Source organism: Megascapheus bottae, chromosome 18 (assembly GCF_031878675.1).
Source record: "Megascapheus bottae isolate mThoBot1 chromosome 18, mThoBot2.hap1, whole genome shotgun sequence".
NCBI classification, from domain to species: Eukaryota; Metazoa; Chordata; class Mammalia; order Rodentia; family Geomyidae; genus Megascapheus; species Megascapheus bottae.
The window spans coordinates 33,056,206-33,078,422 of record NC_143526.1 but is presented as its reverse complement, the minus strand read 5'-3'; the positions used below and the strand labels follow the sequence as shown (position 1 = coordinate 33,078,422).

The 22,217-nt window shown below is 50.9% G+C and overlaps 1 protein-coding gene across 3 annotated transcripts in view; it reads right to left on the bottom strand.

The window, feature by feature from the left end:
• Nucleotides 1-10,594: 10,594 nt before the first annotated feature.
• The window catches only part of Ctnnbl1 (catenin beta like 1), a 158,008-nt gene continuing 146,385 nt past the window's right edge, over nt 10,595-22,217 (bottom strand). For all 3 annotated transcript variants that reach the window (XM_090352335.1, XM_090352334.1, XM_090352333.1), the window contains 3 exons: nt 19,740-19,877; nt 19,455-19,527; nt 10,595-11,070 (listed from right to left, as the gene is read on the bottom strand). In XM_090352335.1, the coding sequence (XP_090208461.1) occupies nt 10,982-11,070; nt 19,455-19,527; nt 19,740-19,877 (300 nt within the window). In that variant the 3' untranslated portion in view covers nt 10,595-10,981. The remainder of the gene's footprint in view (nt 11,071-19,454; nt 19,528-19,739; nt 19,878-22,217) is intronic.

The window sequence follows — 22,217 nt, the reverse complement described above, 5'->3', positions numbered from 1 at the left end:
TTGCCTCCATGCAGGGAGCCCCATCCTTTCCATGCCTCCCAATCACAGCAAACTGCCTCATCAATCATGTTCTCTCTAATTAACTTCTAATTTACCTCTTTAGTCAAATCTGTTTACAATCAGAGACAAGAAAACACGCAGCAGCCTGAGGTACGGATGAGGGAGCCAGCGCCAGGGAGCGTGCAGGATCAATCGGCCCTTGACCAGGTAGAAGCCTGTGAGAGCAGAGGAGGGTGTCACTGTGTTCAGTGTCCTTGTTCCCATAGGGGACACCCAGCAACTCTGTGTGTGTGTGTGTGTGTGTGTGTGTATGGGGGGTGGAGGCGAGGTCTTCAACCCAGGGCCTGTGCACTGAGCTTTTATGCTGGTCAGTTGTAAGGCTTGAACTTACAACTCATGGCTAGCACTCTTTCACTTCAAGCCACAGCTCTGCTTCCAGTTTTTGAGTAGTCTCAAAATAAGAGTCTCATGAAGACTTCTGTGTTGGGGCTGGCTTTGAACCACGATCTTCAGATCTTAGCCTCCTGGGTAGCTAGGGTCACAGACGTGAGCCACTGGCGCCTGGCAGCTGTCCCTAAGCTGTAGCACTTAAGGCTAGTGCTCTACTACTTGAGCCACAACCCTACTTCTATCTTTGTGGCGCTTAACTGAAGATAAGAATCTTGTAGACTGGGCCGGGAGTTTGGCCTAGTGGTTAAAGTGCTTGCCTTGCATGCATGAAGACCCGGGTTCGATTCCTTGGTACCACATACATAGAAAAGAGCCGGAAGTGGTGCTGAGGCTCAAGTGGTAGAGCTCTAGCCTTGAGAAAGTCCAAGGACAGTGCTCAGGCCCTGAGCTCAAGCCCAGGACTGGCAAAAAAAAAAAAAAAAAAAGAATCTTGTAGACTGCTAAGTGCAGTGGCTCAGGCCTATAATCCTAGCTACTCAGGAGGCTGAGATCCGAGGATCATGGTTCAAAGCCAGCCTGGGCACTAAAATGTTGGTGAAACTGGGGCCGGGAGTTTGGCCTACTGGTAGAGTGCTTGCCCAGCATGTACAAAGACCGGGGTTCGATTCCTTGGTACCACATACATGGAAAAAAGTAGAAGTGGTGTTGTGGCTCAAGTGGTAGAGCTCTAGCCTTGAGAAAAAAGTCCAAGGACAGTGCTCAGGCCCTGAGTTCAAGCCCCACAACTGGCAAAAAAAAAAAAAAGTGAAACTCTTATCTCCAATTAATCATCAGAAAATTGGAAGTAGCACTATGGTTCAAGTGGTAGCTCGGTAGCCTTGAGCTGAAGAGCTTAGGGACATGCCCAGGCCCAGAGTTCAAGTCCCAAGACCAACAAAAACAAACAAAAACAAAACACCAAAAATGAATCTTATAGACTTTTCCTGCCAGGGCCGGCTTTGAACAGCAACACTTGGATCTCAGCCTCTTGAATCTCTAGGATTACAGGTGTGAGTCACTGGCACTTGGCCTCTGTTTTGTTTGTTTGTTTTGTGGGTCTTGGGGCTTGAACTCAGCCTGGGCGCTGTCCTTGAGCTCTTCAGCTAAATGCTACCACCCTACCCCTGGGCCTGGGCGTAGTCCCTGAGCTCTTTATCTCAAGGCTACCATCCTAGCCTTGAGCCAAGCCCCACTTCCTGTTTTCTAGCTGTTAATTGGAGATAAAAGTCTCCAAGAGTGGGAAGCAACATGGTGGCTGGCGTGCCATCTGTCTCTGGTTTGGAAGTGACCATGAAGACTTGGTTTAGGCCACACAGGAACCCTGATGCTGTGCTCCCCACTCCAAAAGTGAGAGCTCCAAGTTCAGAAAGCTCAGGAAATTTTTCTTAGGCTCTTGGCATGCCTCTCTGTTCACAATCTGGCTCTCAGTATGACCAGATTTTCCTGGTGGGCTGGCCCAGCAGAACCAGCCTCCTGCTCATGGCACCACTAGATGGGGCTAGAACCAGAAGGCAGGTGGGAATCAGCAGACCCCTCCCCAGCCCCCTGATAGAGCCCTGGTTGCTGGCTAGGTAGGTATGGGTGTCAGATCCATTCTGCCTAGCCTTGCCCAGTCCTGCCTCTCCTGGCTGTCCACCTGACAACTATCTTTCAAGCTGTTGTTGGAAGGCTCTGGAAGGACACCTTGCCCCTGCTCAGATCTCCACTGCTGCATCCATACCTCCTCACTGACCTCCGGGAGCCTGGCTGTGAAGGAGAGGGGGACAGTTTCTGTTTAGGAGGCAGGAGGCCTTGCCTGTCCAGAGACCTCCAGATGACCGTCTAGTGGCAGGGCAGGAACTGTGGCTATCGCCGGGTCCCCTGGGTTCATATTTCCCATCCCACACGTATGGTTCTCATTCCAGATTGTGTAATTATGTGTCCAAAGTGCTCCGGTTCTGTTCGGATAGAATTTGCCTTATTTAATCAGGATTGCCTGGCTGTTTCTGACAGCTGCTTTTTCTCAGAAAGGAAGGAATAAAGGAAGGAAGGAAGGAAGGAAGGAAGGAAGGAAGGAAGGAAGGAAGGAGAAGCTGGCAGGGGATGGGGGAAGCTGGGAACCGACCTCTTAGCTCGAATCTACTTTCTCCATATATTTGCAAGTAGCCCAGGGTCAGTTTACCCATCTGTAAACAGGGACCCTCGTGGTCTGTGTGCTTCACCCACAATGCCACTGCAGTGTAGGGGCTGAGCCCTGAGACCTTACCCACTCCTCTGTTGGAGGAGAAGAGGTGTTTAAATCCAAGGTGGCATTTTTATCACTGTGTTCTTAATTGTAATTACCATTTAATTAGATTAATGATAATTAATAACACTAATAAAGTAGTAGTGTCCTTTACATGGGACAATGACATTGTGGAGCCACTGTCCTGAGGTGGATTTGGGCTGCAGGGAGCTCTCATCTCCTCTTTTCTCCCCATTCCCCAGCCCCTCTCTCATCTCCTTTCCCCCGTCCAACTGTCTCTCCACCACAGGTACTTGTGGCACTGGGTTAAACCAGTCATGTGTCACACATCACTCTCATTAGATCAGGAGTGTAGAGAACGGGTGGTGGTCCCACACAGCTAGAGATTGGCCTGCAAGGGCCAGCGCTGGCCAGTACATGCAGGACTGAAAGAAGGAAAAGTAGACACACCGAGAAGCAGGTGGATGGCAGGAGAAACAAAGGAATGACCTCTACCCCTAGCAAGACTCAGTAGGCAGGCTCCATCTAAGGAATCAGCCTCTGCCTTTAGCCTCTCCCCTGGCACTTTAGCCCCTCCCCCTGGCTAGGCCCCGCCCATTCGAACTCCATGATAGATCCTGGGTAGATCCTCTGCTGTTCATGGCTAAATGCCCACCAACCTTGTCCACATCTTTCAGCTCCCAGAGCAGCTGGTCCTCATGACACCCAAGACAGGAATGGCTTTGAGACTCCCTCACTGGACCTGTTGCTCTAGAAAACTTCCAGGTCTCCTCTCAATCTTCAGAACAGAGCAAGTATTTGGCCTTGCTACCCAAATGTCCTAAAGAGCTCACTATCCCTCCTGACTTAATGATCCTGTGTGAGTCAGGGCCACCTCCTCCATGAAGCCCTTTGTGATTGCCCAGTTAGAGCTATTCGGCACCCCACAGTTTCTGCACAGATTTGACAGTGCACTCTCTAGGGACCTAAATGTAGAGAATGTTCTTAGCTCCTTTTGAGCTCTGAATTCAAGTCTCAGCCCTCATCTGGAGCATTTGTGTGCACATCTGCCCTCTTGCCTCTCCTGAGCCCCCGTGATCTCCTCCATAAAGTCAGGAGTGGGTGAGTAGGTGTCATTGGGTGGCAGACCCAGTGACAGCTCCCTAGCTGGAGAGGACCCTTCTCATGTGCTCTATGACCTCCTGTTACCTCTCCTTCTGGCCAGGAGAAATCCTACTTGTTCTTTAAACCTGGTGGTGGAAGGGGCAAGAACTCTCCGGAACATAGACGCAACTGGTTGTGTTCTGTTTTCAAGCATTCCATGTCTGTGGGCTAAATTTGGGGAACCCAGGTTGGTGCTTGAAGGTGATGAGGGATCAGAAAGTGGGGGTGCGGTGTGGTAATTACTGTCTGTCCTCAGCCAGATCCTGGAGCTCTGTCCCTATTGAATTTAATGGTGTCACATTTGGGAGGCTGGCCTTCTCCCCACCCCGCCCCGCCCCCCAGAGTCTGTGATCACACTTGGGACAGGATTGTGAACAGAGAGGTGGAGTCTTTGCCTTGTCTCCATCTTCCACAGGAATGTGTGAAGCCAAGGTTCAATCCACCCTATTGTTGAGCCTGTTCTTGTGTGGAACAACATCCGTGGCTGTGGAAGGACAGAAGTAGGGCCACAGGCAAGAATCCAACAGTCCCTGCTCTGAAGGAACTCCTGAAGAGAAAACACCAAAGCAACAAACAGGCCATACCCCTAGTTCTTTTGTTTTTAGTTTATTTCCCAGATAGGGTTTTGTGCTTTTGCCCTGGCAGGCCTTGGTTGTCGAGCTGCCTACCTCCGCCATCCAAGAAGCTGGGATCACAGACATGAACTATGATGCCCAATTTCCATATGCACCTTTTACTCCTTCTCTGTTAGAGAGAGAGAAGTTGGCTTGTAGCTGTTAGAAACCAGAGCCTGTCCTTGGCTTCCCTCTGCAGAGGGCTGGGGTGAGACCAGGAGTAAAGGCCAGCTGGTCCAGGCCATGTCCTGCTATGGTCACTTAATAGGATTAACTGATAATAAGGGGCTCCGGCGGGTGGCCAGCTGGGCCTGTGCATTTGGCCAGCCTTTCTGGCCCAACATCCACTGGTTAGGGGATCCCCAGCCAGCTGCTGAGGGGCCTCAGGCAAATTCATTGATTTCTCGGTGCTTCCTTCAGATCTGTGCATCACAAGTGGGTGTGGCTACCCTGGAAGATGCCTCGGGGACCAGCGGCCTTCAGTGCAGAGATTGGCTGATGTGTGGTGGTCACCTAGGGAATTTTCCTTCCCAGTGCCTCCAAACTTGAACTTTAATGATGTATAGGTGCATAAAACCTAACCCCAGCCTCAGAGCGTTTGAAAACACCAGAACTGGATTGCTGCAAACTGCTGGGCTGGTCTAGACCCCAGGCCTCGGGAGGCCTCAGTGTTTGCATCTGTGAAGATGGGCTGGTGAGAGTCAGGATCGGGGTGACATCCAGGGTTTGTAGCAGTCACCATGGAAGGTTTTGTCCATCTTTCCTGACAGTCGCCCGCTCTCACAGGGCCTCTGTTTCTTCCCTTGTGCAGGTGATCCAGAAATCCCTCCATGGTGAATAGAACTGCTTCCTCTGAGATGCCCATTTCCCAGTCAGGGAGAGTGAGGGTCCTGCTTGCTGGTAACAAGCTACCCCCGCCCATGCCCACCCACTGTGGTGTCGTCCCGTCCGAGTGTGCAGGAAAAGCAGGCAAGGACCCTTCCCACATGGAAGCTGAGGGAGGGCTCCTGGCCCGACCCTCCAGGGTGTGGGGCTGGGTCAGCTGGGAGCACTGTGCGCAGGGCTGAGGGCAGGCAGGCAGATTTATGACAGCCTGGCTTCTCCCCTGCAGCGCCTGCTTCTAATGAAATTTTACGGCAGGTGGAAATGATACAACTCCACAGCCCTAAAAGCACTTCTATTTATTCATTAAAGATATTTATACACCAAGCAGCGCTCCAAGGCCCCACCCCGCTCTTGCTGGGCCAGTACAGGATTGCCAGGCCTCCGTGCTGGGGAGGCAGCCGGGCAAAACTGCTCCCTGTGCGACAATCTGTCTCAACGAATCCGCGGGCCCTCATCTCTATAGTTTCTGCCTCTCCTGGCCCAGGGCCTCCCTTCCTGGCCCAGAGAATACCATCCCAGCTCCCATGTTGCCTTCTCCATGCAGCCTCCACAGATCTGTCAAAGGCAATTGTTTTTCTTTTTTCTTTTCTTTCAATTGTTTTTCTTGTGTTGATCCTGGGGCTTGAACTCAAGGACCTGGTCACTGTCTCCAACCCCCCTTTTTTTTTTTTTTGCTCAAGGATGGTGCTTTACCACTTGAGCCATATCTCAGCTTCTGTTTTTTGCTTGTTAATTGGAGGTAAGAGACTCATGAGACTTTCCTGCCCAGGCTATCTTTGAACGACAATCCTATGAGCTCAGCTTCCTGAGTAGTCTGGACTATGGTGTGAGCCATTAATCTGGCGAAAAGGCATCCTTTTGATGTTGAATCATACCTCTTCTGTGCTCACATTCCACTACCTTCTACTCAGTCTAGTTGTCTGCTGGCACCTGCCTCACCCTTGTGTCTAGCTACTATGGACTTTTATTTTTTCGATGATTTTTCTGGAGAATGGTGGTGGTCTGTCTGCCTCAGGACCTTTGCACCTGTCCTCTGCTTGGAGTCCTTCTGTTCTCTATTCTTCGGCTGCCAACAACAACTTGACACCTTTTTAGAGTTTGACCCACCCCTGGCCATAAGTCCCATCACTGTCCCTTCAGGGTTCTTAGCCATCATTCTAGGTATGTTTATGTTCTTACTCTTTTCTGGTCTGTTCCAGAAGGTGTGAACTTCCCAAGGTCAGGCAAAGTATTTTGTTCTCACAGGTGCTGTCTGGTGAATGGATGGCAGGTGACAGCAGGGTAGCATGGACTGATATGAGGCTGGACTAAGTGGGGCTTCCCAAGCTGGATGGCCTGCAGCAGCCTCACTTTCAGTGTCCATCGGAAGAAGCAGTGAGATGATGAGACCAGAGCTGGTGTCCCAGGACTTCTGGGGTTTCCTTAGGCCTCCAGCTAGGCTCAGTGCCCAGTGATTTTGCCCCAGCTGCTCCCCAGGGAGGAGAGTACAGCCTCTGTCCAAAGCTGGGAACAGAGCAGCACACACTGCCCTCCAGTGGGCAGGGCAGCTGTCTGGCTTGGTGCTCAGCTGCTGTCCTGGATGGGCCTGGAGGGATGGGTTCTGCCTTGAGGTGGCAGAGAAAAAGGATTTGACCTAGAGCAACTCTGACATGACCCCAGCCTCCGAGGGCATGGAAGGTTTGGCCTCAAACCAGAGCTATTTGGCCCTGATTGATCCAGTGAGAGGCAAGAAAACCTGTGTTCTTTGAAGGCCCTGTGTCCCCTGGTGTCCCAGGCCTGTGTGACTTCGCCCATTATTTTGATATTCATGGCCTCACTCATCAGGCTGCAGTAGAAAGAGCCGCAAGGTGTGTCCCTGCTTCCATTCTGCCTTCTGGCCAGGATTCTCCTGCTTCTATGGTGTCTGGGGTACATCTTCCAGGGTTGTCCCCTAGTTTGGAAGAGGCTGGTAAGGAGGCAGTAGTCCTAGCATGGGAAGGTGGAAGGAAGGAGGCTGGAGGTGGGAAGGATTTGAACCCAGTGACTGGAAGGATGCAGTGACTGGTGGGGAGTCAGGTGGTCTCAGTCCTCATCCCTTTAGAAGTTTTTCCAGACTTCTCCCATCCCATGGGAGCAGCCAGGGCCACAGTGATGTGACCGCTGCCCCTTCCAGATAGGACATGGGTCCAAGCAGCAACTCACAGGTGGTGGGGAGAAGCAGGAAGGCGCCTCTGATGTGTTCTCTTCTCTACTCACCTCCAGGCGGGAGGCAGCATGGCTCTGCCAGTTGGAGTTTGTGGAGGTGCACTCCCAGCTCTACCACTCTGAAAACCACAGTGCTCATGTGAAGTGCCTGCTTCAGGAAGAAGGGGAGATGAGCTCCGGGGAGGGCACTGGGCCCATGGATCTCAAGGAGCGTGAGTTGATGTAGTGCTCACCCTGCAAATGCCTCTTCTACCTGGATGACTCCACGCCCGAGAGAAGCAGATGAACACTACATTGCAGGTCTGCAGGTCATGGAGCCCGGCTCCTGGAGGACAGCGGAGTGTGTGGTGTGTAAAAATGGAGGTGCATAACTGGGAAACAGGCTGGGCCACCCTCTGTGTTAAGTGACTTCATCACTCACTTGATCTGAGTGCGTGTGGATGGGGGGTGGGGGTGGGCACAGCTTGGCTAAGAAGCAGAGGCGGCTTCTGGGGACAGAGCGGTGGGACCAGGCCCACAATCTGGCCCAGGGATTTGCAAATTCGAATCTGTGTGGGCTTTCAGAAGTTTCTGCCAAGGGCATGTGTTACCTAACCAAGAAACGAGATGAGTGGGAAGCACCTTGTCACTTCCCCAGCACCACAACCCAAGGGCCACCACTGTGAGGCCACCTACATTCCGGGTGCATCAAAGAACACGACACATTGAAAAATGTCAGTCTGCCTTCGCCACTGCCGCTGGGTAAGAAAATCTCATCAAGAAGCCTTGCCTTTAAGGAAAGCAAGTCTTGTCTCCCTGTTGACACTGACTTGATGCTTATGGTAATGGTGGAAGACGCCACCTGGGCACTGGAGCGGCTGTGGGTGACGGAAGGATGCCTTCTAGCTTCCCAGGCAACGCTGGGCTCCCAGATAAAGAATGCAGCTGCATGCAAATCCATCTCCATTAGCCATGGTCCATTTTGCTGCTGAATTCAGGCGTGCAGACCACCTCAAACAAGTGGGGAAGGAGGCAGGAAAGGAAGCTCTTGTTCCTGCGAGGCAATTCTGATCGCCATATTAGCTTAAAGGTTAGGTCCGCACCATGTTTGGATGGGAAAGGGAACACTGGCCGTGTGGCTGGACACAGGATAGATGTGAAGGGGAGCATGATCAGATACAGGCTGGGACCATGGCTTAGGGCTCATGGTTAGTAACATGGGTTTATGCTTTGCATTTAAAGATCTCTATTGATGGGTTCTGAGTTCAAATTCCAGAACTATCACAGAATGAAAGCTAAAACTGTCAGGCACTGGTGGATCACGCCTGTAATCCTAGCTACTCAAGAAGCTGAGATCTGAGGATCGTAGTTCAAAGGTGGCCGAGTCAGGAAAAGGTGAGAAACTCTTCTCTAACCACAAAAAGTCTGAAGTGGAGCTGTGGCTCAAGTGGTAGAGTGCTAGCCTTGAGCAAAACAGCACAGGGACAGCAGAGTTCAAGTCCCAACAACAACCACAAAAACTATCCCTTGCTGGAGGTGTGGTTCAAATAGCAGAGCATCTCCCAGCAAGCACGGGGTCCTGAATTCAAGCCCCAGTACAAAACACATGGATCTCCAACCCTGCAGAATGGGGTGCTAGAGTGTGAGCTTTCTGCTCCTTGTGTTTCCCTGGCCACTCAGAAGCTGCGGTGGTGTGCCCTGTCACCTCATGTCCCTCTTGCTCTCACATCCAATGGGAAGGGACTGCTCTCACTTGTGATTGTGAAGCCGAGTTTAAACTTGCTTTAGGTCCCTTGGATGCAGACAGGGCTTTAGGGGTGTCACAGAAGTAGGGCGGGCAGGGTGATGGAGCAACAGGGGACTGGCTTGTGTAAAACTTCACACAAACTTGAGGTGGGAGGCCTGGGGTGTAGGGTGCAACCCCTCACTGCAGACTCGGTTAAGATAACATTTGAACTATTGCCTTATCTAAACACCAATCAAATTAAAAGTACAGGTGAAGCAGTAATGATGCATAAAGTACCAACTTCAGCTGGAAAAGTCTGGGATGCTATAGGTCACACATGGACACGCTCTGTTCTGCAGATTCATTAAGCCCTGCATCGATAGAGGGACAGATCGAAGTGCAGTGTCAGCCAGCGACCCACAGCTGAATTCCCAGTAGGGGTGGCTGGGGAGGGGAGCAACCACATAGCGGCCTCAGACCTTGCTCTGCGCAGGGGTTCTGGGAGACCTTAGTTACCCTGCAGCCCTGGCATGGGCTTCCTGAGCCTAGGGATGACTGTGCCTGTGGGGCTGCGGGAGAGCTCACAGTGACGGATGTGAAAGCAGGCGCTCGGTATGCACAGCTATGCAGGGAACCAGCAGCCTGAGCGTGGTGGCTTCTGCCGAGCTCCACCGCGTCCCTAGCTTGGATGCTTGTGAAGGGGACAGGAGGTCTGGGGAGAGCTGGGCGCCAAGAAGGTACCATCTCACTGAGTGACTCAGTGGCTGTCTGGGAGGCAAATGCTTCACCTGGCATGTTGACTTTGGCCAGATGGTGGTAGTGGTTTCAAGTTCACCCCTTGGGGTGCTCTGGGTGGTGGTGCCAGCCACAGGCCCCGCACTCCTGTGAACACTTGCCACGTCTGCAGTGCTTCTCTGCCCCCCGCCCTCCAATTGTCCAGAAACCTATGCCACAGCTGACTCCTGCAGCAGGGAGCAGTTTCCACATCCCAGGCAGGGTTTGAAACCGTGTGTGCCAGGCGGACGCCGCATCTTTCCAAATTCACTCCATGAGGAGATGCAAGGAGAGGTCAGAGACACGCACCAGGCATGTCCAGCTGGGAGCTGGCCAGTGGGAACCCGCACCTAGGCCTGGCCACAGACAGTTGCAGACTTACCAGCACTCAAAGCTGCCCCGGGGCTTAAGACACCAGCACATGACCTGATGTCACTTTTCTGGGGTGGCACTGGATGAGGGGTACAGTGGTTACCTGTTGTTTGAAGAGAATGCATTTCAAGACCCCCAGAGCAGGCCTGAAGCTGGGGCCAACGAAACCTGGGTATTCTACGCTTTTCCCCATATAAATGTATCTAGGGTGAAGTCCCACGTATACATGAGGCAGGAATTGAGAGGGACTAGTAACAGGACAAGTAGAACAACAAACTTTTATTGTAGTAAGTGACGTGGCCAAAGCTGGGGTCCAGGAGCGGATGGGCACTGTGCGGATCAGCTGGCTGCCGTCTCGCCCTCTGTCAGAGGCTCAGGGAGTGGAGACCCTGGGGAAACCCTGGGGGAACCATGGTGCGCCTGGAACCCTCTGCTCCAGATACCCACCCAAGGGCGTGCAGTCCTCGCTCTGCCCAGTTTGGCAGAGGTGAAGGTGATACTGGCCTTCCCAATGTGCGTGGAGGTGGTACAAAGAGTGCCAGCCCAGGGCTACAAAACTAGCTTTAATCTGTCCAAAGCCACTCAGCTGTGCCATGTTTAAAATCGTTTCTGTGAGGGCACGAGAAGGTCCCCCGATGCTTGGCTGAAGGTTCAGAAGTTCTCCAGCAAGGCCAGGATGCGCTTCTGCTCTGCCTCCCGGAACTCAGGGCTCCGGCCATCCCCGATGTTCTCTGCGTATTCTAGGGAACAGGACAGGGTGGTCAGGCTGGATCTGAGGCAAGAGGGTCACTGAGGTGTTTGCTTGTGCTGTGCCCACATTCTCTACCTGGCACATCCTTTTCCTGAGCCCTCATTGGTCCACTCAACACAAACCTAACTGCTGTACACCAACATCTGTGTCTTCCCCAAGGTCCACCCGAAACTTCCTGCCTGGCGCAAGTGTTCAGAGATGGGGCCTTGAGGAGGAATGAGGATGAGATGAAGGCTAGGGGGGCTTTTCTGTTGCTCTGTCATGTGAGGACACAGCAATTCTGGCCTTCTGGCCTTCACCAGACACCAAAGGCAGTATCCTTTCTGTTCAGTGTCAGGTATTTGCTTCAGCAGCGTGAGAGGACTGAGGTGGGTGATTCCCGGGCAGGTACTCTTCTAGGACACGGTTCTCAGTGTGTGGGCCTAACAGCAGCATTAGCATGGTGTGGGGGGGTGGTGGGGGAGACTTACTGGAAATTGCTGGGCTTAGCCTTAGTCCCTCTCAACAGAAGACCCTAGGGAGGGGCCAGCCCCAGATGGAAATACAGTAATGACCACGAGAGCTGGAAATCAGCTGGGGGCGGTGGCCATCACTGCAATCCTGGCATGCTGCAGGAGGAAGACTGGGAGTTCCAGGGCAGCCTAGGCCCAATAGCAAGACCTGATCTCGAAACAAAACAGGGGCTGGGACTGAGTTTCCCAAGCCCTCTGAGGGCTGGCGGCATGGACAGAGATGACAGCACAGCTCAGGCAGGCTGAGTCTCACAATCTTAAGTGACCTTGGGTGGTCTCCTGGCAAATAACAGATGTTTGAGAAATATCAGTGTCCTCCTTAACCTCACTTCTCCCAATGTGAACGACAGGGAGTCCCACCTGTCCTTCAAGGCTGTGCGCAGGCTGCCCAGGCTCCACCAATACTGGGCTTGACATCCAGGCACCCTCTGCTGTGCTACTCCTGTGGGAGCCTTCCCCAGCTAAATTCCCAGCAAAGCCTGGCTGGGGCCACCTGGTAGTGGGGCCCAGTGAATAAGCTTTCTGCTCTGATGCCAGACAGCAACTGGTCTGAGAAAGAATCATGGGGCTCATGCAGGAGGCTTCTTTTTGCATTAGAAAACATCTGCTAATCCAGATCCACAGACTAAAGAGAACAGAGGGGGTGAACACCCCACCCCAGTGCTGGGAGAGTCATTTTGTTCCAGCTTCTTCCTGTTTATTACTTTGGACATGTGCTGGAAATGGAATTTGGGATTTAGACATGTGCCAGCTGTGTGCCTCCCCCTGGATCCCCTCCACCTCCTGTGTGAGGACCATCCATCACCTCCAACAGCAGATGCCTGATATACCTCCTTACAGCCTGGAGGAGAGGAGAGCCGCCAGGCTGTGGGGCCCTGGTCTCCGCCTCACAGGTGAGTGATGCCCATGCCTCCCAGAGACAAAGAATGACTAGCAGAGCATGTAGCACCCCGGAGGACCCCGGAGGTGGGCAGGAGTATTAATGGGTTGAAATACCAAGGCTCTAATGTCTCCTCAGACTCAGGCAGGAGAAGACACTGAGAAGAGTCAGAACCTTAGGTCAGTGATTCTCCAACAGTGAAGCCAGCATCCCCAGAGGGATTTGACCTCTGGACACATAAATCAGAGGAAACAGAGCCAACCACTTGCTGGGGACTAGAAACAAGGCAAGCCACCCTTATAGATGCGGCCTTGTTTAATAATACCTCAGAGTGGGACCCAAGGCTCTCAGAGAACTGAGAAAAGAGCTGAAACTTGAACCCCAGAATCTGTGGTAGCCACCAAAAAAGGCACTGGGCATAGGGATGGTCCCCCAAGTGGTATCTTCTTACTTAAGCAATACCTTACCTTCTGCTCTCCACTGTGCAAGCCTTCCAAGGCCACAGCAACTTGTGAAAAAGCCAGCCCTAGCAGAACTCTTGTGGTGAGGGGCCCTTGTGGCCAAGACAGGTATGGAGTGGTTACTGGGAATTCATTCTTTTAAGAAGCCAGGCCACAGAGCTGGCAAAGGTTTTTCAGAAATGAATGTGACTCTTGAGGGCCAGGAGACTGACTGGCCAGGGTCTCACAGCCAGCCAGTCCCAGAGCCAGGCCCAGAAGATGTGATGGTCCAGTCTCCTGCAGGACCCCCCGCTGCCCCGCTTCCTCCATTTACTCAGCTTTAGGACTAGGTCCCTGGTTCTCCCATCCTTTGTTCTAGAGGAGACTCCAGGCTGGAGCAGATCTTAGTGGTGCCAGCTACCGCTGATTATTATAGCTGCTGTAGTAGTTGATAAATATTGAACAGATTCCTCCCAGAGGTCTTGGGGAGTTCTCTGTTCCTACCTGAGATATCTCTCTCTCCCTCCCTCTCCCCCCCCCCTCTCTGTGTGTGTAAGGGAGGGAAAGGACAGATGTCTTGAGGGGAGACCTGTGAGGAGGGAAGAGAGTGCATGAGGATGGGGGGACGGGTGGAGTTGGCACACACAACGCCCTTCCCCTCTCTAGAATCCTCAAATGCTCTTAGAATAAGAGCTCAAAACCAGGCAGCAGTGCTGAACACATAAATATTAAAGCAAACTTTAGACAGCAGGTTTACTAGTCAGACATAGAATACAAGCTGTTCTGTTTCTGTTAAGACGGGGAGGAAAGGGACAGGGAAGTTGGTGATAGGATGGGAGGGGCTGTCTTCTAGGGCAGGGACCTAGACCAGAGTTCACAGCCTGAGATGCTCATCCTTGAAAAATGCAGAGGAAGGAAGAGGGAAGGGAAAAGGAAGCTCCGTGATTCCACACTGAAAAATCTTGTGAGATGTACTAAAAGCCACAAAACAGAGACAGGACAGGCAGATAGATTCCTTACTGATAACAATGAACTTAGAGGGCTTAAAGGTCCTGACTGATACAGAACCCACTGGCCGCCAGAACCCCACAGGCCAGAAGAATGGAGTCTGGCCTGGGTGCTGAGCCACAGTTTTTCTGCACTTGAGTCCAGGACTCTTACCATGATGGCTCTCACAGGAAGTTCTTTCCTTTCCTCCGTCTCTGTCCGAGGCAGTGCACTGGGAGAGCTATCCCTGTGGGAACTGGGTGTGGGACTCAAGGGCCAGCAATCCAAAGATCAATCTTACATCTTTGCCAAAGATATCCAGATCTTCGTGAGAAGCCCTTTGGGCCCTTCAGGAAACTGACTACTGGGCTAAAAACACAGATCCCTCTTCAAGGCCCTTTCAGAAATCAGTGGCTACAATAACCATCTCCAGGCACCCATTACATCATTAAGAGATCAATTCCATTAGCTTCTGCAACTTTAAGACTGAGGTAAGGGCTGAAGTTCTTAAGGCTCAAAGCAATATGCAGATACATGTCGATAGGCTTCCAAGAAGAGATTTCAAGCCATCAAATCAAAAGCACATCAGAGCAGCACAGCCCACTTTCAAATGCTCTTACAATAAAGCACCAGCCCTTTGGTTCATTCTCACCCATCAGCGGTGAAAGGGTTTTGAGCCAGCAATCCTTGCTTTCCTCTACAAATAGCCTTGGCTACTCGCTGGCACCTTTGTGGTCTTCTGACCACTTACTCTAATTGACTCAATACCTATGTGACTGGAGAGGGCTTCCGCTGCAGCATTCTGCACAGGCATGTGGGAAGCACCCCTGACCCCCAGACCACAGTGCCCACCCTGCAGTTACTGTCTGGTAGCTGACCCCGACTCATGCATGCTCTGCGTGCTTCACAGAGCCACCTTCTTACTTAAGGTCATCAAAGTCACAGAGAGGGCTGCCAGAAATGCAGGGAGGAGTTAAGAGTTTCATGGGTCTAGAGATTTGTTTTGCTGATTATGTCATGAACCACTACCACATTAAATCCACCCAAGTACTTCTGCTACACTGTCCTTCTTGATGACCTTTTTTCCAGCTCCTTTCCTCTCACAACCTCCTCTCCCAGTGTTGACCTCACTCTGCTTTTGACCACGTGAGGGGACTATATGCCCTTTGAGGACAGGGCCTCCTGGGAGCACACTGGGTTCCTGTAATGCCAAATGGGTTCTCTATACAGACTTTCCTTTCCTTTCCTTTCTCTCTCTTTTATAATAACTTGTAAACAGGCACAAGCCCACAGGCACAACTAGAGCTCACCTTTTGACACGATGGAGCCATCTCTATGCATAGCTCTGTGTGTACACTCAGTTTCCAACGTGACTAGTGATGTGAGTGGCAGTGCTTGACCTCTGTGTGTCTCAACTGCTCCTGACTGCAGAATGCAGTCTACTCTGCTTTCTAGTCCAGGCATAATGCACATCTGAGGTATGACACAGAACTGGTGTTCAGTGAGGAACCGCTGGACCTGTAGGGCCCTGGAGTTCCAGCTGTGCAGAAAACCCTGAAGCTGGACCCACATGAGGCTTAGCAGTGACTGAGTGAGCCCTGCTCTATGCCAAAAGTACTTGCAGAGCCTAGTATCGGCCTTGCCCTTCTGTGTCCTCAGACTGCAGTTTCCTGTGAGGGTCCCTAGTCTGCAGGCTCAGAGCCACAGCCTGTTCCAGGAAGGCTGGACTCAGGGAGCGCCGAGTAAGCAGTTACAGAAAGCAGGACTTTAATGAGCCATCAATTATTCCCTGTTCTCTTGGCACCCCCAACCAAAAAGGAGGGAGGAAAATCATGAGAAGGGGACTGAAAATCCTGGGAAAAGTCCCCCCCGCTAGGCTTGCCTCATCAGCGTTTTCCTGAGACCTCAAGGGATACATCAGCTGTCATTCTGCCAGCAAAACTTAGGAAATATGTAGGCCATAAAATCAAAGAAAAAAAGCTTGTATCTAATTAGTATGTTAAAAAAAAAGGAAGCAGCTCAAACTGAAAAACAAAATTAAAATCAGAGGACAGAATGATGAGCTGGTTTTCTTTATGAGGCTTCCCCTCTCCCCTCCCCCCAGTTTCCTGATGGCAAAGGATGGAGGAGGAGGGATAAGCAGGAGAGCTGGTGAGCTTTAAGAGGCAGCTAGCAGAGGCCAGCCCCAGCCCCATTGCAGCCTCACCGCCCCTCTGACTTCAAAACTGCACTTGCATTGCCAAGTAATGGATCCTGAAGGTCCTCTCTGTACTGTGTGCAGCAGAGGCTCAGATGTGGCCACACTGCACAGGCTACAGACCCCATGACATTGCTTCTTCCCACTGGCCCCATGGGACACAATGCAGCTGTGTCAGCCTAAGATTGAGGGCCTCTCAATTTGAGAAACGGCACCCAGTGTACTGCCTTCAAAGCATCTCTCCTGAGCTCTGATGAGAATGCTTGCTGTCTACTGGCCAACAACTACTAACTGGACCCTAAAGCCATGATACACCCAATCAGATCCACAAGCTCTACTTGGCAGCACCCCTTCCCCACCTGGTGTTAAAGCTGCATCCCTGTGCTACATGCTGGAGCCCCAGGCAAGGCCACCACCTCCTGTCCTGTCTCTAGTCCTGTCTGGTTGTGCCTTCTCTGAAGCATCTCTCTCTCCCTCTTACTCTTGGGCACCACTGTATGCAGACCTGGGAGGGGTTGTTACACCCACCCTCCTTGACTATGCATGGTTCACAACTACAAAGCAACACTTAGCACATTATAATGTCTAGACCATAAAGGCTCAAGGGGGGGGAGGGGAGAGCTTGCTTACTCACTTATCTCTGCTTCTCTTAGCTCTGGAAGCAGAGCCTGGCACTGGGCAATACCTGATGTGTCACCACAGTGTGTCGTGCTTCATTTCCTTCAATTACAGTTGCTCACAGATACATCAGTGTCCCCCCAGTAGACTGTAAACTCTGAGTACAGGTGCTGGGTGACCCTTTTAGATACATTCAATACCTATCATAATTCCTTTCCACTGTGCCTAGTCTGCCCTGAGGAGTCTAGGAAATGTCTGCCACATTAAATTCACATAAGGGGAAAGCTGAATCCAGCAAATGCTTACAATATTTCTTAGACTGCTCTTACAAGCCTGACCACCCTAGAGCTGAGAGACATGCTGAATGAGTCAGACAAGGCCCCTAGATCATGCAGCTTACATTTGAATGTATAAGACAGATCAAATGAGGGAGCGCATAAATAGAAACAATTACAGACTGTGATAAGGGCTCAGAAGAAATGAACAGGGTGGTAGGAATAGGTAACAGATGCAGAGGAGCACACGAAGTGGGGACTGAGCTCAGAGGCAGAAATGGCAGGACTCACTGTAGGACTGCCTGAAAGAGGGATATGGGGGTGGACCGAGCAGAGGGGCAAAGCATGGGAAGGAAAAAGCACTGGCACAGATGCAGGATCCTGTGCTTCAGGCAACTGAGGCTTCAGACATCAGGAGATGAATCAAGAGGGAGGGAATTCTCATTACCTGTTTCGTGAAGTATAGGTAAGAAAGAAAAACACCTGCTTACTACGTATCAGCACTACTGACAACACTTTTTCCTTCCCCAAAGCTCACTGTTTTGAATCCAGGGATAGAGATGCAGGGAGAAGACTAACTGCAAGGCAGTAGAGCAGAGGAGACTAAGATGTTCTAATTGAACATGTGGGCGTCAGAAGTAAATGCCACTTAAAGGCTTTCCACAGGTGGCTGGAGGAGTAGCAGAATTCTGCTGGATCTGATTTTGAGATTGGGGGGGGCCACCAGGGTCCCCCAGGGATGGAAGATGTAGAGCCTTCCCTGGGTTTCCCCTGCTCCCCTTCTTTCTCAGGGGGAAAGAGCCCATATCACTGCCGAGTCTCAAAATCTCTTATCTGCAAAATGGGCATGAGAGGTGCCATGGACTCTGGCCTGGGAGACTGGCGCCAAGAGGTGATTCCAAGCTTGGTGCCTTCATTCAGATTACCCTTCCTAGAATACCACTCTTCTGGTAGCTCAGTGCCACCACCCTGGCAAGGCTTCTCGCAAGGCGTTAGTCATGTCTCACTAATGATAATGATAATTATCATAATGTTTCCTGACATTCAGCCAGCAGTTCCTGAGAGCTTATTAAGGGTCAAATGTTTCCCATGTGCTGTGATCATTCCTTGAATCCTCTTCTTCCTACCTGAGGTAACATAAGGAAACAGCAGAGTCAGGGTGCAGACCCTGGCACTGTTCACTTGGTTATGTGTTACCTTTCCCTTTCATCTCACACCTGCAAGGAGTCAATCTCGTCCAACCATTCATCTTAGTAAAGGACAGAATAGGAACAGTGAGACACGGAGGCCGTGGTCCCCCACAGCCCACCTGGCCTCTAAATGTGGCATGGTCAGTCTTATGACATCCAAACCTATCATGTGTTTCTTCTGTCTGTGCTCTCTGGTTGGTGCCTGCATGGTCTGGGAGTGCGACTGTATTAGGGGGTGCAGCCCAGGATCACTGCTGCCAGGGCAGGTCTAGCCAAAGACCTAGCAGCATTTAGGGGCTGCTGTGGGGTGGGCAGGAGAAGTGGGATGCTTACCGTGGCTGAGCTCTCACTTTTTTCCTTTAAAGGAAATGAAGTGATGGGGCCCTCAGAGCTGGTGGAGGTGGGGCTAGGCCGGGCCCACCAGACAGGCAGCGTTCCACCATGCCATACTGCTTAAGAGACACTCACTGCTATCCGGATTTTTATAAATCTGGTTATCACATTCTTTTCTTTTCTTTCCTTATATGCAGTTAAAAACTAGAGCACTAGTTTTGCCTATTCTTAATTGTGTGTGTGTGTGTGTGTGTGTGTGTGTGTGTGCGCGCGCGCGCGCGCGCGCATGCATGCACGCTTGCCCCAGCGATTGAACTCTGGGCTTAGGCACTGATTCTGAGCTTCTTTTGCTTAAGGTTAGCACTCTAGTAAGCCACAGCACCAAGCCTAGCCTTTTTTTTTGCCAGTCCTGGGCTTGAACTCAGGGTCTGAGCACTGTCCTTGGGCTTTCTCAAGGCTAGAGCTCTACCACTTGAATCACAGTACCACTTCTGGCCTTTTTCTTTGTATGTGGTACCGAGGAACCAAACCTGAGTGCATGCTAGGCAAACACTCAACCATCAGGCCAAACTCCTGGCACTTCTAGCATTTTTCAGTATTTATTGGAGATAAGAGTCTCATGGAGTTTCCTGCTCAGGCTGACTTCAAACCATGATCCTCAGATCTCAGGTCCCTGGGTAGCTAGGATTACAGGCATGAGCCACTGGCACCTGGCTTCTCATTTGTTGTTTGTTTAAGTTGTGGGAAAGGAGGGTCAGAGGCAGGAAACAAAGTTAGTCTCCTCTGTTTTCACACAGATGGCTGGCACAGTGAAATGGCTATGGTGCTTGTACTTTCTGTGAGAACTTCCTGTGCACCTGCCACCAGGGGTGCTGACCAGGACTCAGCTGGCAAGCACCCTTGTATCCCCAGAGCCCAAAGCCCAGGAGCCTCTGACTTACCCTTGATAATGTGCCTGACAATCTTGATGGAGCTTCCGCGCATGTTCAGGATCTGGTGAACACGCTGGCGAATCTAAGAAGGGAAAAGAATGAGGAGGAGAAAAAGGATCCTGCATCCGGGCAGACACCAGATGACAGACAGCCTCGGGATTTACCTCACTGACTCCCCTGCAGCAGAGCCCACAAGCGAAGGAATTCACTTCCTTCCTCAGTTGCCACCTACGTAAGTGGCTAGGAAGGAGGCAGGGAATGAGTGTCAGGTCTACACAGGAAAGTCCCTCGTACCTGGGGGACATTGGCATTGCAGATCTCCGCCATGATGTAGCAGATGTGCTGGAGAATGAAGAGCCCTGCGTCCAAGCGCCTCAGGTAGAACTCGTCCTCCATATCATTGTCTATGATCTCTCCACGCCGGACTATGTCCTAGCAAGAAAGAAACACTGGGATAGGAGAGGCAAAGAATGGCCACAAAATACCAACAGCAAATGCATGCTACCACAAAACCACCTTGTGTTCTGGAGCTCCTCATTCTTAATGGACTACAGAAATCCCAGGGGTCAAGCTCTAAAGCCCATTTCTCCTCGCATGAGTCAGGGCCTAGCCTACACCACACCTACATCTGTTTCCACTAATTTGCTCTCAAGTTTATTTTATTTTTTAAAAAAATGCTCAAGTGACACATAATAACTGCAAATATTTGTGGGATATGATAATTCAATACATGTATACAGACTATAATAATCTTGTGAGAGTAATCAGCTTCCTGAAACATTTTTCTTGTTGGGAAATTTTGAACCATTTTCAGTACTTTATGAAATACAAATCAATTATGAACTACACGCATCCTACTCAACCTGCAGTGGAGCACCACAACCGACTCCTCCCCATCCAAATGCACTTGGGTCTGTTACTCTTCCCTTTCTTCCCCTCCTCAGCTTCTTGTGACAACTCTCCTCTCCACCTGCTTGCTCTTTACTTTTTGGTTTGGGCCTTCATAAGTAACTCCTCTGTGACAGTGAACTATGTCTGTTCTCAGGTGACCCAAGGACAGAGTTACTCTGGACATCTTCATTGGTGCCCAAGCAAAACCAGGGGCACAGGAACCACATGTGCATACATGTATCTTTTTGCTTATGTTTTTTTTTTTTTTTTTTTTTTTGCCAGTCCTGGGCTTGAGCTCAGGGCCTGAGCACTGTCCTTGGACTTTCTCAACGCTACCACTTGACCTTCAATATCACTTCTGGCTTTTTTCTATGTATGTGGTACCGAGGAATCGAACCCAGGTCTTCATGCATGCCAGGCAAGCACTCTACCACTAGGCCAAACTCCCACCCCCACTTTGCTTATGGCTTTTTTTTTTTGCCAGTCCTGGGCTTGAGCTCAGGGCCTGAGCACTGTCCTTGGACTTTCTCAAGGCTAAAGCTCTACCACTTGAGCCTCAGCACCATTTCTGGCTTTTTTCTATGTATGTGGTACCAAGGAATCGAACCCGGGTCTTCATGCATGCTAGGCAAGCACTCTACCACTAGGCCAAACTCCCGGCCCCTGCTTATGTTTTAACAGCAGCAACTTTGGCAGTTTTTTCACTTTACCTTGAAAGTCTAACAACCCTTCTACGCCCAAGCCCTAATGAATGACCACAGTCTCTTTCCCTATCCTCCGGCACTGAAGATCTGCCAGATTGTCCCTGCCCTTTTTCTTCTTCCTCCTTTTAGAAATTTAAAGACTGTGTAGATGTAATTCAGATATATGCCATTCATGTAAAGGAATGCAAACAATGGCATTTGTGTGTTCAGACCTGTGTAATCATCACTGCAGTCAATTTTAGAAAATTCCTTCATCTTCCTACCCCCATCTCAGGGACTCCTACTTTTCTGCCTGGAGAGTTCTTTTCCTCTGCCCGGCCCCTCCCTCCCTACCCACCACCTTCCTAACTTTGACTAACTTCTTAACTTCTTACCTTTGACTATAAAGCCCTTTCCTGTCTAATTTAATAATAGCCAATCCTTCCCCTCAATTTCTTTTTGCCAGTCCTGGGCTTGAGCTGACTTGAGCATTACCCTTGGCTTTCTCAAGACTAGAGCTCTATCACCTGAGTTGAGCTACAGCACCACTTCTGATATTTTTCTATGTATGTGGTACCGAAGAATCGAACCCTGGTCTTCCTGCATACTAGGCAAACACTATACCACTAGGCCAAACTCCTGGCCCCACTACCTCAAATTTTTGAGATCACCCCAGACAAGTTACTCTGTAACAGGACCTCTTCCTCACACCTCTGCCATACCAGTTAGTATGACATCTCCATGCTAATACCCTTCATGTATCAGGCTGGTCTCTGAATCCCAGAAGCCTGGCAGGGCTGGATTTTGGTTTGTACCCAGCACAGTAAATGTCCATGTGCTGAATAAGAGGGAAAAAAAAAAAGCCATCGTGTTTTGGCCCCTAAGCTGGAGTCAGGTATGTGAACTGCGGACACCACAACACACACACACACACACACACACACACACACACACACACACACACACACGTTGGCGGACACCACACCACACACACATGTTGGCAGACACCACAACACACACACACACACACGTTGGCTGAGCCAGACTAGCAGGTGCCTAACCATGCTTCCAGTAACAGCAGCCTATTTCTTAATTCCGCTGGTTATTTTTATGGTCATGGTTGCTTCTGACAACTCAGGCTCCTATCACTGACAGAGCCCCTGGGACACTGCTTTCCACTTTTCTGAACTTGAAGGAC